Source organism: Leptosomus discolor, chromosome 13, assembly GCF_034619465.1.
Source record: "Leptosomus discolor isolate bLepDis1 chromosome 13, bLepDis1.hap2, whole genome shotgun sequence".
Lineage (NCBI taxonomy): Eukaryota > Metazoa > Chordata > Aves > Leptosomiformes > Leptosomidae > Leptosomus > Leptosomus discolor.
The window spans coordinates 18,309,986-18,327,188 of record NC_141403.1 but is presented as its reverse complement, the minus strand read 5'-3'; the positions used below and the strand labels follow the sequence as shown (position 1 = coordinate 18,327,188).

The following is a 17,203-nucleotide window of genomic DNA, read 5'->3' as shown; positions in this document are numbered from 1 at the left end:
TCCTGGATTTTCCACTACTGACAGATTGTGATTTACAGTTTAGTCACAATGAGGCGAAACTCAAGTATTGCTGGAAGCAGTGGTCGGCAATCTATGATGGCACTGAGAGTGCAGGACAACAACAAGATGGGTCTTCAAACACCTCAGATGTAAGTGTTGCTGATCATCTTACTAAGAATAGGAATACACAGCTAACTGTGAAGAGGTTTACTGTAGTGTGTTTGAGTGTGAGCAGCAACTGGAAAAAAAAAATGGGAGCAGCTAGAAGAAAACTCTTCACAGCCAAGGATATTTGCACAAGTGCTCCAGTTCTGCAAACACTTTCTTTAAACTTTATCTATTTGTATACCCATGACCCATTTCAAATTGTAACACTTTCTCTTACATATTTCTTAGGACGGGGGGGGGGGGGGTGTGTATAAAATGTATACTTACAAATCTTCTTGCAGGAGTAGTTTTCATGATGTAGAAATAATGCGTTAGAATTGTTTGACTTTTCTAAGATGCTGAAGGTGCTTAGGCTTGTGCACATGTGTTTATAGTTTTCTTACATGAGCAAAAGATGAAATGGTAGAAATAGTCACTTGAACCCTTCTCCCTATCCCTCAGGAAGGACAAAGGTACGTTTGGGAAGCTGAGCATGAGCAAGCCTACGCCTGGAACTTCGGAAAGAAAAGTCAGCTTCTTTGGGAAGAGGTATTGATAGCTTTAGATCTCTGTTCTGTAAATTAAAACAGTAACAGTCCCGCATCACTTCGTAATTTTTCTCTCTTAACAGATTTTCATTATAGGGAATAATGGATCTGAGGCCAGCAGTCCTTCCGGCCTGCCTTCCTCCACTCTTTTTATCACTGAACAATAATGCTGTGCAGTAGGAAGTGCTCTGAGAGCTGTTCTTTCTCTTGGGAACGATATGCAGACCTTAAGTGCTCCTATTTTTTCCTATTTAAGGAAGAACGATATCTCCAGTACACTCTGCCTTAGTTTCTTCTTCTCTTAAAGATGCAAGTCTTCCAAAATTCTATAATCTTTCATCTTAGTTCGTGGTTTTCTGCGTTCTGATGTCTTGCAGGTATCTTCTGTCATAGGGCCCCACTGTTGCAGGGATATATTCCTTGAATATTTTAGTCTTCATTTTCAATCACCTGCATCATTTTGTTTCTTCGTCTTTGGGGTATTTTTCTGCTGTATAAAACTGTATTTCTTTCAATAAACTGAAGAAAATATTCATCTAGAAATCCCTCTGTATGTGTGCGTCATGGCTTCCAGGTTGATGATATTTTTTCCAATCATCCTAAATAAAGAGAAACCTTCAGGCATCCTTTTGCATAACAAATGCAAAAGAAACATAACAATGGCAATTATACTGACTTAAACATTAAGAGAGTTCTTTATATGTATTGTCACTGTCTTTATAGATATATGTCACTTACACGTATTTATTTTTGTCCTTAGAACTAGTGGGGCCGGAGGTTCACGCAACAGTCAGTATGGTGTGTTCGGCACAGAAAAGATCAAGGATCCCAGGCCCCTTCATGACAAGGCATTCATCCAACAATGTATCAAGCAGCTTTGTGAGGTAATTTATTAACTTATTCTAAATGGACATTATTAGACATAAAAGATACTAATCAAAATATTTATTTTTCATGGTTTCAACTTCAGATTTTATTTAGTGACTAATATGCCATGTTTCTTTTTCTCAGTTTCTTGTTGAGAATGGTTATGCCCATAATGTTTCTATGAAATCACTACAGTCTCCATCAGTTAAGGACTTTCTAAAAATCTTCACTTTTATCTATGGATTTCTCTGCCCTTCTTACGAACTGCCTGACTCAAAGTTTGAAGAGGAAATTCCCAAAGTTTTTAAAGAGCTTGGGTAAGATCATTATTGTTGGTCTGTTGTGCTAAATAGATATAATACAGCTAGAAATTTAAAAGCTAAGAATTCTGCATGGTAGCTGGGGAGAGTGGATAGATTTCATTCAGATGAGACTCTGAAACTACAATGTTGTGATGACTTTGTTTTAGCTCTAAGTTTACTCTCTGATTCTCAGACTCTATGTTTTATATTTGAACTTGCAGAACTATAGGCTGTTGGAAGCTTGCTTTGTAATGTCAACTCTAATTATTTGTATAAACTTTGAAAGAAAGACACAATTTTTTTGACAGTCACTTCTGGTCCATTCTATTAAAATACAAGAGCTAAAAACCAATTTCAGAATGTTGGATCCAGTTAATTTAGTTAAAAATTATTTTTCTTGTAATTTCTCTCGTTCCACTTTCAAAGCAGGGAGTGGAAATAACAAAAAATGACTGCTGAGGTGAAAAAAACACTAAGTAGCTGGGTGTTTTTTCTTGTCCAGTAAGTGTTTGGAATCATTAATTCACCAACACTTTCCAAGAAAGAAAATCCTCTGTCTGTTGAGAATGGTGAATTTTCAGTCTCATTTAAAAAAAAAAAAAAAGTGAAGTATATTTGAAACTGCTGACCTAGCTGAAATGTTGAAAAGGAAGTTGCTCTCAAGAGGCTTTACTCTGCTGCACCAAGAGTGTAATCCTGGATAAAAAGACTTATATTGAGAACTCACTTTAAGTTGTCTTTTGAGAGTTACCAAATGGACATAATTAATTATAAAAATTTCTCAGGCTGAATGGTTCATGAGTGCTAACTTAGAACTGTCAATTTATCAGTAGCTTCTTGTCCTGTGTTCTTAAAATAACTTTGGGCAGCTGTCAGTCTAAAGATGGAATAAAATCTACACTTCTGTGTTCCTTGATCTGTAGAAGAATTTGAGGGAATGTCTGTAATTAGCAGGAATGTCTGTAATTAGCAGTATAGCCTTTGTGTGTTTTGTATTTATAGGTAATATTAATACTTTAATATGCAGCTGTTCTGAAATTCTTTTCCGGAATTGCATGGCAAGCAGCTGCAATCAGCTTAATTTCTGTTTTCAAAGTGCATTTGACCCGAGAAGCAAGTATCTTGCCTCTGAGAACAGGACTCCTGTGTAGCACTTTGTTTTCATGTGTTAGGAGATCATTCAGGCTTGCACACCCAGTTTGGAAGTCTAAACATCATCCATTTGACTGTTACTCCCTCCTTTGTTTGTTGTCTTTCACGTGAGACAAAGGCCTCAAAGGAATCACCTCAGGCTCACAGGGCTCTCCTGCTCCTCTTTCCTTAGTACTGCAGTGCCCATCTCTCCTCCTGTAGTAGCTTGAGATGGAGAAAGACACATCTGGCTGCTGCCAGGGCAATATACTGAGCAGGAAAAGAAGGGGCTAAGGAGTGTGTGAAAAAGTCGTTTACACTTCTTTTGTATGAGGCCTTAATTGCTCCTAATCTTTGGATGTGCAAAAAACCCGTCCATTTTGTCCATAGCTAGCTGGTTGAGGGAGGTGGTTGTCCCACTCTGCACCTCACTGGTGTGGCCCAACCTTGAGCACTGAGTGCAGTTTTGGGCGCCTCAATATAAAAAGGTCATTGAACTACTCGAGTGTGTCCAGAGGAGGGCAACCAAGATGGTGAAAGATCTTGAGGGCAAGACCTACAGAGCGCGGCTGAGGTCACTTGGTTTGTTCAGCTTGGAGAAGAGAAGGCTGAGGGGTGACCTCATCAGAGTCCACAACCTCCTCAAGGGGGGCAGCGGAGGGGGAAGTGCTGATCTCTTCTCTCTGGTGACCAGCAGCAGGACATGAGAAAATGGAATGGAGCTGCGTCAGGGGACGTTCAGATTAGACATTAGGAAAAGGCTCTTCACCAAGAGGGTGGTCGGTCACTGGAACGGGCTCCCCAGGGAAGTGGCCACAGCACCAAGCCTGTCAGAGTTTAAGGAGCATCTGGACAACGCTCTCAGTCATATGGTTTAGTTTTAGGTGGTCTTGCGAGGAACAGGGAGTTGGACTTGATGACGCTTATGTGTCCCTTCCAACTTGAGATATTTCATGATTCTATGAATCACAGAATGAGAAACCCATGATAATTGAGTTAAATAGTGCCGTAAGAACTCAGCTCATCTCCCTCTGATGTACAATATAAACTACAATTGAGTTTGTTCTTCCTTCTGAGCCTTGATCTACATGTAAAAAATGTGCTGGTTTTTGTTTCCATCACTGTTTGCCACAGGTACTAAAAATGTATTTTCTTTTCCCTTGTAGGTACCCCTTTGCTTTGTCGAAAAGCTCCATGTACACAGTAGGAGCACCACACACGTGGCCTCAGATCGTGACAGCTTTGGTTTGGTTAATTGATTGTGTCAAGGTAGCATTTGTAGGCTTTAAGCCAAATACTTCCACTTTTCAGGCTGGAATGTTAGTTTCCATACGGATCTCGTAAACGCTTTCTAAAAAATCTCTTTGACATTTATGTAAAGAAAAAGGTAGGTGTTCTTACCTGCCATCTGGGCGCTAGCCCTTAGCTCTACTTTTAGTAACTTTTAAACTGGGTTTTTAATGTTATGTTATGATAATATTTTTTGAACTGTGTGCACTGGATAAATATGTGTATGGGGGGGAATGATGACTTACACAAACAGAAAAACGTGAGACGCTAATGCGTATAATCATGTATCTTCAGTGCAGATCTTCTTGTGACATCCACCAACTCCTACATTTGAAATCTAAGGATGGAGTTTTCGATAGCAATTATTCAAGTGTCCTGTGATTGTTGTACAGAGGCGGGGGTTGTGTTTGGGTGGGGGTTTTTGGCTTTGTTTTTTTTTTAATAGTGGTAACTCTCTGTTGCTGCCAGCTCGGGTCTGAGTAAAATTTGGAATCTGTGACAGAAGTTCACCACGGCTGAATTGGGCACACATGAAAATCCCATCCTTTATGCTGAAAAGACATGTTTTGGCTTAGCAAGGCAATTGGGCAGCGTTGAATGTCCAGTTAATGCCTCTTCATCTGTGCTCGTAGTCAGCTAAACACAGGCTCGTTACCCTGGTGGGCTTGGCCGTGTTCCGAAGCAGCACCGTTACACCCTGCTTGCTGAAATCCTAATCCAATGTGAAACTAATATGAAAACTAATGGGAATCTTCACACTTGCTCTTTGTATGTACACCTGTGCCTTTCAGTTGTATGCTGCCATGAGGGAAAATGCGCCGTCCTTTGATGAGGGACAGAGCTGGGGAGGAGAGACAGATGATGGAATTGTACATAATAAGGTACCATAAAAAGTAAATGATTATCAGGGCTGTTGAACTGAATTTTGCCATATGCTGTAACAACACAATTTAAATATGATACAACAATTTTAACTGTATTTATATATTCTGTTGAGGTTTATATTCAGTTAGGAAGTATAGTAGCATTGTATAAAGAGCCTGATCAGCTAGTTTGCTGAGCAGGCATCGTGGCCAGTCGATTGGTGAAGACTGGGTATTAAATTGAAAAGCCTTATTCTCTGAGTTGCTACTGTTTCTGTTCCCCTTTGTGGAGAAAGGGAGTCATTATCCTGTTTGTTTATAGTCTTAGTATGGTCTCACGTATACTTCTCTTCAGCACTTGAGTCTTCTAAGGTTAACAGCAGTACAGCGTAAAGACAGTGACTTAATTATAAATGTGGTGACTCCTGCCAATATCTACTTAGTTTACCATTTAAAAGTTTATTATAACACTTAATTTCTGAGCCACAAAATAGGGAGGCAATGTAATTCAGGTACTTAAAAATCCAGCAGCTTGCTTTCTTTCTGATTTAACACAGATTATTAGTACTATTCAGATTTAACTCGGTGTTAACTCACAGCAGATGTTTGGAAGGGGTTGTATGATGTGCCAGAACATTTAATTAGAAAAATTGCAAAAATCAAATTAAATTGGAATTTTGGGCTAAGGTTACAAACCTGACACTTGACAAATAAAAATGCTTTTAAACTAAATGTGTGCTTATACACTGATACGTGTGTATGTATGTTGAAACAAAATTTACAGTACTGGTGTAATTGCTTCTGAAAGACCAGTAATTTAAAGTCTCCAGTAAATTCTTCTTGGGTGACCTTTCCTTAATTCTAGGTCAGTTCTGACATCTGCACATCTGAAGTATACTGGTCAAGTTTACTGAAGAGGCCTGTTAAACAGGCCTACAGTTGCCATAAACTAGTCTGAGAGGATCATAGGCTTCAAGATAACAAATTCTTAAATACTGTGTCTACTGCCCTTGTTAGGTATCCCAGAAGAATGCGTCAGGTACTTCCAGACCTCTCTTAATGTGAATTCTAGATGCCTCCTGCCTGGATATAATCTGTTGACATTCTATGTTTAAAGGGAAGAAAAAAGTAGATTTTTACAAAAGAACAGTGAAATCAGTGCAAGATATTTTTGGTGTCTAATTCCATTGGTTGAGTAGATTTAGACTATCTAGATATTTTACAGCCCTTTGAATTGTTGAAATGATAAAGTATTAAATTGTTTTCAGCTTTTCATGGACTACTCTGTGAAGTGTTATGAGCTTTTTATGAAAGGGAGAGATACTTTTGAAGAATTGGATGCGGAAGTGCAGTCAAAATTAAGTAAGTTTTAATGAAGTATTTAATTGCATTACTGGTTTCTCTTCTAGCATGTTTTGCTCACTTTACAAGTGAAAGTGATCTGAGGTAAGGGAACCTGAAATTCCCAAGTACCTCTTAGTTGCTTTGACTTAATTCTCTTATATTTATGCATTGTTACTAGTACAGAGAGATGGGTCGTGCTCTGCTGTCAGTCTGCCTATGGAACCCTATTGTTTTAAATAACTTTGTGACAGAAAAGCAGTATACAGTCCTTCAGACACAAATTGCATCTATGCAGGCGATTCTTGTTTCTGTCTGACAGTTAATAATTTAAAAAAGTATTACCAGAGGCTGCACATCTGAGGAGTAAGAAAGTTCAGCTCTACAAGCTCTGAAAACAGTCTGCAAGATTCTGTTGTGAAGGTTCCCACGTGCAGCATGTGCCTCTGCTTGTCTTCAGGGAGATGGAAAATTATTAATTTTTTGGACGTGTTCGTTTCATGACCTACAGAAATACACAGTATGAGAACAAGGAGGAAAAGCAGTTCTTGATTCCTGTGCCCTCCTATGAAAAGCCAGCTAGTAAGGACACTTCTGGTCCAAGCTGGAGCCATCAGTTGGAAAGGAAACATAAGCCACCAAACTGTTACTAGATATTGGTAGGAAAAAAGTAATCATACTGTTGTTTGGCAAAGACTGAGGGAAGTAAGGGAAAAATGTCTCAAGAGGCAAGGAAGTATGTGGAAGAGAAAGGAGTATCCAAACCAGACTACCTTGTGAAGCTGGAACAGATGAAACTTCTCTAACAACCACTGTCTTATGGGGCTGTACGAGAGCTTGGAAACTCTGACCTCACAGGAGTGATCTTGAGCTCTTTTATGACACAAGGACTGAAAAAGTCATTTATTTTCTTGGGGTTTTTTGCCTATTTGCTTTGTAATGAAAGGTGGTTTTGATGGGTTTGGTTGGTTTTTGGTTTGTTGGGGCTTTTTTCAGTTTAGAGTAATTGTCCAGGTAACGGGTATTTACCGTGCTGAAGCCAAAGCCCAGATACTCAGATTAGGTGATGATATTCAGTGAGATTAACTTGTAACCACCCCCTACTTTTTTTTCCCACTAGAGGATTTATTTAATATAGATGAATTCCAGATAGAAGGTTTAGCAGCTGACAACAAAAGACTTCATGAAGAGATTGCAAGACTAGAAAAAGAAAAGGAAAGCGAGCCGGTTAGTAAATTGTGTCTGTGCTTCTTCATATGGTGGTGCTGAATTTTCTATTATTGACCATTGTCATTATTAAACAAAGATACTGATGAAACGTTACAACAAATGAAAAATTATTTTCAGTGCTCTGTGAGATTTTAATTAGGCCAGGTTAGTACAGGCTCTGTACCATTATAGTACAAGGCATTTACTGTGGAGTCTTCAGTCACTATTTGTTTGATATTGTGCAGATATTTTCAGGTAATGAGACCTTGCATTGGATGAATATTAATAAAATACTTGAACCACTTTTTTTTCCTGAACGTCAACATTGTCTTTTCCAAAAGTGTTGATATAAGAACTTCTTAGGGGATGAAAGCATGGGATGCAGTGGTAACAGTATATTTTAGGGAAAATATTTTGTTTGACAAGATGGATTCTGCTTTTAATTCACCACGAGTTTAAAAATGGTTTAGTGGCTATGCAGCTGGCAGATGGAGACTCCTGCCTACTGTGCAAAATGCACTGCTTGTATTCCCAGCTTTCCTTGCCCTTAGTTTCTGTCTGCCCTTTGTGTATTAAACAATATATTAAGTTGTGAATTACCTGTAGTAAGAACTTTCTTAACGCAAAGCCTAATGCAAATCAAAGACTCAATGCTGAAATGCAAAGTTTAAGGTATAAACCATCATTTCAGCCTTTTTTTTTATTATTTTAAAGATGCTTAACTTGATTCAGTTGTCACAGAGATAAAAATTTATTAAAGTTCTTTAATAAACTTGTATTTATACTATTGAAGTTGACCAACTGTCTTGTCAGGAAAGTAAGATTATTATTTTAGATTAATATAATAGTGGTTGTTCTTTCCATCCGTTTACTAGGATCGTAGAGTAACACTGCGAAATGTGAAATCGTCTCTTCAAGCAGATGTGCAGAAATACCAGGCTTATTTGGCTGATCTGGAATCTCATATAGCCATTCTTGATCAAAAAATGGAAGGTGTTAATGAGGAAGTTGAGTCAGCAGGTAAGAAGGCCTTTGTCACAAATGGATAGTGAAGCTAAAAATAGGTTTAGAAGAATTGTAATTCCTGGCTTCGGGGCAGAGTGAGATAATTAGCATGAGGTGATGCTACAAATAAACTTTCCAAAATGGATTGCTAGTAAAGAGGTCTTTTGGCTGATAGCTGTTTGTACAATACAGCAATGAAATACTGTATGAAATATATATGAAATATAATTCATTCATAAAAATACAGAGAGATGAGGTTTAACTATATAGGGTGCTATTTTATATCCATTTCACAAATGTTTTGTGAACTTAGAAGTGGAAGTAGAAGCAATGAAGCAGGAGAATGCCCGGCTCCAGCACATCTTTGATAACCAAAAGTACTCAGTTGCGGACATCGAGAGAATAAATCATGAGAGAAACGAGTTGCAGCAAACCATTAACAAGCTGACTAAGGAAGTGGAAGCAGAAGAACACCAGCTGTGGAATGAAGAGCTAAAGTATGCCAGGAACAAAGAGGCGGTATGTGAAAACCCTACTGCACTGAGAGGTGGTTATCACTTTTCATCATGCCAGCTTAAACTTGGGACTTGAACTATTGTTAACTTCTTCCCTACATAATCTAACAGCAGCACAGATATGTCTTAGCTGGCTAAAGTGACAAGGATGGCTTCTGTTTAGAATCTCTCTAATTTTTTTTTTTTGCTCCTTTCTGTTTTGAGCATAATGGAAATTTATTATTTCCGTTTTTTTCTGCATCATAAGGGACATAGCTAGAATATGCACTGCTGTCAGTTCTCGCTGTTAGAGTATGAAGAGCTTTGATAACATTAGCTTGAAATTGCTTTGATAACGCAAGCAATTTCAGGCTAATGTTAAGATTCCATAGCAAGGAAGTAATGCACAACTCGTGCTTTGAATCACTGTCTCTGCGTGCATTTAGGGCCACATCGGTCCCTTATGTGGAAGTTCTAATAGGTCTTAAGAGCCAAATTCAATTTCCTCAAACAGAATGAAAAAATGAGGTCCTGTAAGTGGTGGGATTTAAAAGCTTCTGCTTTGCTAGATGGAGAACTAAAAAAGAAAGCTTCAAATGTTTTGCATTTGGCAGAGTTACACTTCACAAAGCACTTGGTATTAACTTAAATTCCTCGTACCCTCCAAGTATGAAGTACATAAAGCTGGAAAAAATACTGCTGTTTGGTGTTTGCATATAAATGGCACTCGTTAATCAGAACATAGAGCATTTAATAAACTTTGTCTTAGAGGTATGCTCAAGTTAAAGATATTAGGATGTGTGGCTATGTGGCATTTCCTGTCAAAACCAATGAGAGAAGGCACCTCAACATGATGACTGGTCATTGGTTTAGTTAATGGTATTATTTCCAAGCATGTTTTTCCTTCCCTATCAAATAAGCCTCAAAGTTGAAGCAGGAAAAAATATAGCAGATGGGTAGGGAAAACCACAGGTGAAACCACTCAGTCTCACCCATACAGACTGGGAGACCCTGCACAGCAAATTCTGAAAGAATCGTAAAACGGCGCCTAATTTGAACAACGCAAACTGCTGGACTGTCGATACATACAGCTCTCACACACTGTGGCATGACTTGGAATCACGTTTGTGCAGAGCAACAGCCTGAAGTACTACGTGAATACTTTTTGCAAAGCTTCTCACTTGTATTTCTTCTGTGACTTTTGCCCTTTTCTCCTCTGAACAGATCGAAATGCAACTGGCAGAATATCATAAACTGGCTCGAAAGCTGAAATTAATTCCAGTAAGTGCTGAGAATTCCAAAGGCCACGACTTTGAGATTCAGTTTAATCCTGAGGCAGGACCAAATTGCCTGGTCAAATACAGAACTCAGATCAAGGTAAGCAGAGTCAACATCGAATTGAATGTTTCTGTTGCCACTCACAAAAAAATGTGTCTCTTTGGAACTGTTGGAAAGGTCTCTCCTAAACTCTTCATGAAACTTCATTGAGAAGCTTGTGTGATGCATTGCCATAACTACATTATAGTGTAGGAAGGAAATTTGGTATTGGAGGGTGCAGCAGCCTAAATAAAAACAGAAGAGGGAAAAGATGCACTGGGGTACACCTTAGTTCAAACTAACAAATTGCATTAGCCAAGTCTTCTTATATGTGTATTACAGGCCCCACTTATGGAGATCATAAACCAGACTGAGGAAGAAATTAGGAAAGTTACTCAACGGAAAATGACGTTGGAAGATACTTTGGAACAGGTCTGTTGGTTAATGAAGATTAGGACTAAGATACCATGATGTTATCTGCTGGTCTCGTTTGACCTTTTGCATGGGTGAAGTGTGGTGTGGTGGTTTTTTTTTGTTTGGGGTTGGTTTTGTTGGGGTTTTTTGTTGGTGTGCTGGGTTGACCCTGGCCAAAATGCCAGGTGCCCACCAAAGCCGCTCTATCACTCCCCCTCCTTAACTGGACAGGAGAGAGGAGAGAAAAAAAAAATAACAACAGGCTTGTGGGGTTGAGCTAAGGACAGGGAGATCACTCAGCATTTACCGTCATGGGCAAAACAGACTCGACTAAAGGAAAAATGTAATTTATTGCCAATTAACTCAGAGAGGAGTAATGAGAAATAAAACCAAATCTTAAAACACCTTCCCCCCACCCCTCCCTCTTTTCCCGGGCTTAACTTTGATCCCAATTTTTTTCTCCCTCCTCCCCCCCAGCGGCACAGGGGGGAAAACAGGGAATGGGGGTTGGGGTCAGTTCATCACACTGTTGTTTTCTGCCGCTCCTTCCTCCTCAGGGGGAGGATTCCTCACGTGTTTCCCCTGCTCCAATGTGGGGTCCCCCTCACGGGAGAAAGTCCTCCATGACATCTCCAGCGTGAGTCTTCCCACGGGTTCAGTCCTTCATGAACTGCTCCAGCGTGGGTCTCCTCCATGGGGTGCAGTCCTTCAGGAACCAACTGCTCCAACATGAGCCCCCCCTCAGGGGTCTCTGGCAGCAAACCTGCTCCAGCGTGGGCTTCTCTCTCTCCACGGGCCACAGGTCCTGCCAGGAGCCTGCTCCGGTGCAGGCTTCCCACGGGGTCGCAGCCTCCTTCAGGTATCCTCCTACTCCAGCGTGGGGGCCCTCCACGGGGTGTAGGCAGTCATCTGCTCCACCGCCCATGGGCTGCAGGGGGACAGCCTGCCTCACCGTGGTCTTCACCACAGGCCGCAGGGGAATCGCTGCTCCGGCGCCTGGAGCATCTCCTCCCCCTCCTTCTGCACTGACCTTGGTGTCTGCAGGATGTTTCTCTCACACATTCTCACTCCTCTCACTCGCAGCAATTCCTGCTGCGCAACAACTTTTTCACTCTCTTAAACCCATTATCCCAGAGGCGAAAAACGCTGTTGCTGATGGGCTCGGCCTTGGCCAGCAGCGGGTCCGTCTTAAAGCCGGCTGGCATTGGCTGCATCTGACATAGGGGAAACTTCTAGCAGCTTCGTACAGAAGCCACCCCTGTAACCCCCCCGCTACCAAAACCCTGCCATGCAGACCTGTTACAGTTGGGTTGGAATTTTTTTTGGAAAGGGGAGGGGTGGGGAGGAAAGCTGTAAGAAGATTGCTTTAATTATGGTGGAACCTAAAAGTTTTTGTGATAACGCAGGTCTCCTGTTGGTTGAATTAATGTGTATTCCCTGTGTGGAAGATTATGCAGCTTGCATATATTTGACCATAAACATTGGAAAGAGTTGTCTTTAAGTTCCCTATTCCAGTCTGTTGTGTGGCTTACCATCACTGACAAGCTGTAGCAATAGTTGGTTCAGGATAGATTGGAAGAAGGAGAATTTATTTCCCTGTTCTTCTTCCCCTACCTCAGTTTTTATTGCCGAGCATGACAGTGTATGGTATGGAACATCCTTTTGGCCAATTCTGGTCAGCTCTCCCGGCTACGTGCCTTCCCAGCCTCTTGCCCGCCCTGCCCTGCTCGCTGAGGGGCCGTGAGAGGGAGAGAAAGCCTTGGTGCTGCAAGCACAATTCAGCAATACCCAAAACACTGGTGCCTTACCAACACTGTTTTGGCCACTTAGCCTGTATGGTGCTCTGGTTTGGATGCTATAAAGAACGTTAATGCCATCCCAGCCTGGCCCAGTTTAAATATTTCTGGGCTACTACATGTTGGCTATGATGGTGCAGGTTTATAAGTTGGAATTCTTTTTGAATTGTATGTTCTTGGTCATGTTTTCATTCTAGGTGAATGTAATGGTAGTGGACAAGAAAAGCAGCGTGAAAACACTGACAGAAGAAGCTGAAAAGCTGGATGATCTTTACCATCAGAAACTTAAGGTAAAACTACTTCTAGGTTGATGACAATTTATCCTTGATAATATCCTTAATATTTGTACTTCTGCGTTAAGTTTCTGGTTTGCATTTCTGTCTGTTTGGACCTCTGCCCTTGCTCCTTTCCATTCCTCTTGCAGGACTCTCATTCTTTTCAGTATATTTGAGTGCTGCCTTAAATGAGTCCGTTTTCACTTTCTCTTAAGAGAATCTGGCATCATACTCTGGCAGATCCTGTAAATCACAAGATACTACCTCCAGTAATAAAAGCAGCGGCAATCATCTGACCTCAGGGTGTCTCAAAGCATGTGCTTGAAGGACATTTCAGAGTTAACAGAATCTGCCTTGTCTATTCACTTTGTGTATGATAAATGCAGTTACAGTTTTTAGGTAAACATGTTTTAATCACGTTAAAAACTAAGAAAAATATTATTTGACTAAAAGCACACTAAATGTTTTAATGACTTAAAAGCATTGCTTTGTTTTTCTTCCCCAGTGGGGGAGCAGTCCCTCTCCTTTTCCTCACTTCTAATTCAGCACCAAAACACAGCCCTCTCAGTTAGCAGCTAAGTGGCTGCTTCAGTACCTCCCATCTTCTCTAACAGCATGTCGTTGGTGGTGCCCAGGAGAAAAATGCTTTTTGAACTAAGCTAGTGTTGAACATATCTGCTCTTTCAAACCCCAGCTCCTGTGCTCAAACCACGGCATAGGGTTATTTCATTGTTAATACCTGCTCTAGGTGGCCGAAGGCAATTCATCTAGTTTATTGCTTTCAAAAACACCTGAAATTTAGGTTTTGATCTGTGCTGTTGCACGTGCTTTTCTCTTAAAGCGAGCTCATAAAATACCCAGTTGTAACGGGATGGTTATAATAAGTTATGTAATTCCTTGTGTAATTTTAAAAATGCTGTCCATAAGACTCCAGTATTAAAATTACTTTTGAAGGATGATGTTTCAGTAACTTACCAGAATTGCAGGTTTAGTTCATGGCAAAATTTAGTTTGGTTTTGTGCATTTAATTGTGCTAAGCATAGCATCAGCAGTGTCATTCTCCTTGGAGAGATGATTGCTTACGTTTTGTACTCATCTCTCAGGCACAAAAGGGAAAAGCGATTTTCTGACTCAAATGGTATTTTATTTTTTTAACCTGGAAACAGTTGTTCATGATGTTCAGTTTCTAAGCTGTTTAACATATGTAAATAACAGGGTTTTGAGATGAACTTTGAAAGGAAAATATCTGCAATACAGACCTTGGAATATGGTTAGAGAAATAAAGGGAAGGTTAGGCTGGATTTGGGTGGAAGGTGATACAGAAAATACCCAAAACTTTAGGTTTGGGGGATGTCCCCGGGATTTTTTTATTTCCAAGTTTGGAGTTACTTTTCACATATCGGGGTGTAATCAGGTAATATAAAGGAGAAAGAAAATCCTAATTATTCTTGAGTAATGCATTTTTTTTTCCTCTTTCTTTATGTTTACAGGAGGCAGAAGAGGAAGAGCAAAAATGCGCAAATGAACTGGAATTGTTAGAGAAGCATAAACAATTGCTTGAGAGTGGTGTCAATGAAGGTCTCAGTGAAGCCACAAATGAATTGCATGATCTTCAACGACAGTAAGGCCATAATTTCAAGTTGTTCATGTAGTTTATTTTGGGGTTTATGTGTTTTAAGGATATAGTCATTTTCTTGAATCCTTATGTAAAATTCTTTGATGAGCGGGTATCCGTCTCAGTATATTAATTTCACAAATGCACAATTGAAAGATGTTTCTCCTTGACGCTTTATTTTGCTAGAATATTTGTCTGCTGTATCAGAACTCCTGTTTTCCATGTAATTTTTTCATATATCTGGTTGTAGTAAAGAAATTAGTTTGTTTCCAAACTTATGCGACAACTCCATTTTACAGCCTAAAGTCTGGAAAGACTATTCTGACTCTAAGGTACTTTGTTTCTTATTGGTTAACACATATGGTCCTTTGGTGGTTTTTTTTTTCTAAGATGAGTATAAATATACAAATCTAACTCATGTCAAGTTAATATTAATAGAAGAAATTATGGCTAAACATGATGATATATCAGACTCGAAGTGATTATTTTAGATGTCAGGAATTTTATAATTATGGACATGACTTTCTGAGTATCTTTACTTTTTAGATATCAAGTTGTTATGCAAACAACAACAGAAGAGAGCAGGAAAGCTGGTGATAACTTGAATCGTCTTTTAGAAGTGATTGCTACTCACGTAGTATCTATAGAGGTAAGCTGAAACTTGATGTTCAGAATTAAATCTTTCTAGAGACATTTGCAACTGCAGTCAAACACATGGAAATTAGAACTTACTCTTTCCGACAAAGTTGGGCTGCTGCACTGAGTCTGTGGTTTCCAGTTAAATAAATTGGTTGACAAAACCATCTGCTTCTGGTAGACGTCTTCGAGAGAAGTGTTTAACTGCAGTCATTTAAGCTGTGCAATGACTGCTTAAAACACTTCAGCAGAACCAGTACCATAGAGACCATGATAGTTCTAATAAACTTTCTGTAACTCTTTCTAGAAATATCTGGATGAACAGAATGTGAAAATTGACAGAGACTATGAAGAATTCATGTCTGAAGATTTCTTGTCAATCTTGACTGGAATTCTAGACAATTATAAAAAGAAGGCTGAAAATCTGTAACTACCAAAAAGGTGAAGATGAAAGTCTTGCATTTCTGAAGCTCTGTATGGTGCCTTCTAAAAGGGTGATACTGTCTGTGTTTAGCAGTGAAACTGGTTTTAAGTGTAAGGAAAAGTTTATGAACTTTGTTTTATTGACACAAATATGTTAAAGAATCAAACAGTATATTTACATTTTCTTTACAAAGGCTTTGCTTACACTTCCTCCTTGCAATATGTTATTATACATGATTACAAACGTCTGTGACGAGACAACTGTGGAACAACTTAATTTCATTCTTTCTTTAGAACCAAATCACTTGTGCTCTTCTAGGAGCATTAGTAAGACGAGCACAGTTAACATGTTAAAATAACAACCCAGAGTGGACTTAAAGGTGGAACCACAAGTGACAGCACAAATGCAGAGGGTACTGACAACTTCAATACTGCTACTTAAAAATAGCTAGTGGTTTTTGTAAATGTGTAAGATAGCTAACTGAGGAAAGCGCTACGCTTTCCTTTCGGAGTATAGTTTGTGCATTTTGTCATATACCTATGTATTTAGCACACATGCATGACAGCCCCCATCCTTCCCCAAGCCTTTCTTTTAGTAGCAAGACCAAACATAAATGTCTTTCAGTCTCCTGCTTGTTCAGTTGGCCATGAAACTGCCCAGAGACCCCTCTTACATGAGTAAGGTTTCATTTTTATTTTTTTTTAACAACAACCTCTTCAAAAAGATCAGTTGTAGTTATATAGTAGTCTTGTAAATAGTCTAGAGAAAGGAATCAGTCAGGTTGGAAACCAAGTCCTGTCTGTAACTGCTCACAGCCCCATAATCTCATTGTACTTCTTGAATACATATGCCAGAGAGAGCTCCAAGTAGGACACCATATGAATTCTGGCAATGTAGCTAATCAGGTGTGGATTTGGCTATGTTGGATACATCAAAACGGTCTAAAATGAGTCTGGATTCTTCTTGTTAGACCAGTAGGGCTGACTTGATTTGATTTTTTTGTTTGGTTGGTTGGTTTTTTCCCTTCAGGAAAGCAGTAAAACTAGTGTGTGGGGACCTCCAGTCCAAATATATTGAAGAAAATGTAACCCTCTCTCTTGAACATGTACTTCTTTGTTCAGTGCTGTGTGGAAGTAGTATCTTCTTATCTACTCTGTATATACCTTTGTCTTTTAAAAAAATAAATAAATTAAAAATTAGCATTTGTCTTGAATAGTTTAGTTTATAATGGTGTTTCCTAATAAAAGCATTGAAGTGTTTGTGTGTTTTTAAGAGGTCAGTGATAAAGATCACTGATTGAAATATACAATGATAAAAACAACTTTGCAGTCTGTCCAAAAGTTTTTATTAGCTATAGCTAAATGAAGTTGCTCCTTCTAATTAGACATAATATTTGAATGAAACGCAGATTCCTAGGATATACAGGAAAAGTTGGACCATCTGAACACAGAGTGCAATAAGTGAATTGTATTTAATTCTGGGCTATTTTTGCAGAGCATATATAAAACTCAGTTGTCCTTAACGTACAG

The 17,203-nt window shown here is 39.4% G+C and overlaps 1 protein-coding gene across 1 annotated transcript; it reads left to right on the top strand.

Annotated features, from left to right (window-relative positions):
- The first annotated feature begins 48 nt into the window (after positions 1 to 48).
- On the top strand, positions 49 to 15,816 carry NDC80 (NDC80 kinetochore complex component). Its single transcript, XM_009954562.2, has 16 exons — positions 49 to 149; positions 610 to 696; positions 1,456 to 1,579; positions 1,707 to 1,879; positions 4,162 to 4,264; positions 5,077 to 5,166; positions 6,417 to 6,510; positions 7,610 to 7,716; positions 8,574 to 8,718; positions 9,017 to 9,222; positions 10,422 to 10,574; positions 10,857 to 10,946; positions 12,922 to 13,014; positions 14,490 to 14,620; positions 15,161 to 15,263; positions 15,558 to 15,816. Exons 1-16 carry the CDS (start codon positions 49 to 51, stop codon positions 15,678 to 15,680), a joined length of 1,923 nt encoding a protein of 640 aa, XP_009952864.1. The 3' UTR covers positions 15,681 to 15,816.
- The last annotated feature ends 1,387 nt before the right edge of the window (positions 15,817 to 17,203 follow it).

Coding starts and splice junctions, on each gene's coding strand:
- NDC80 (XM_009954562.2), top strand. CDS start 49: ATGAGGCGAAACTCAAGTATTGCTGGAAGCAGTGGTCGGCAATCTATG. Junction 10,947..12,921: donor TGGAAGATACTTTGGAACAG/GTCTGTTGGTTA, acceptor TTTTCATTCTAG/GTGAATGTAATGGTAGTGGA. Junction 13,015..14,489: donor TTTACCATCAGAAACTTAAG/GTAAAACTACTT, acceptor TTATGTTTACAG/GAGGCAGAAGAGGAAGAGCA.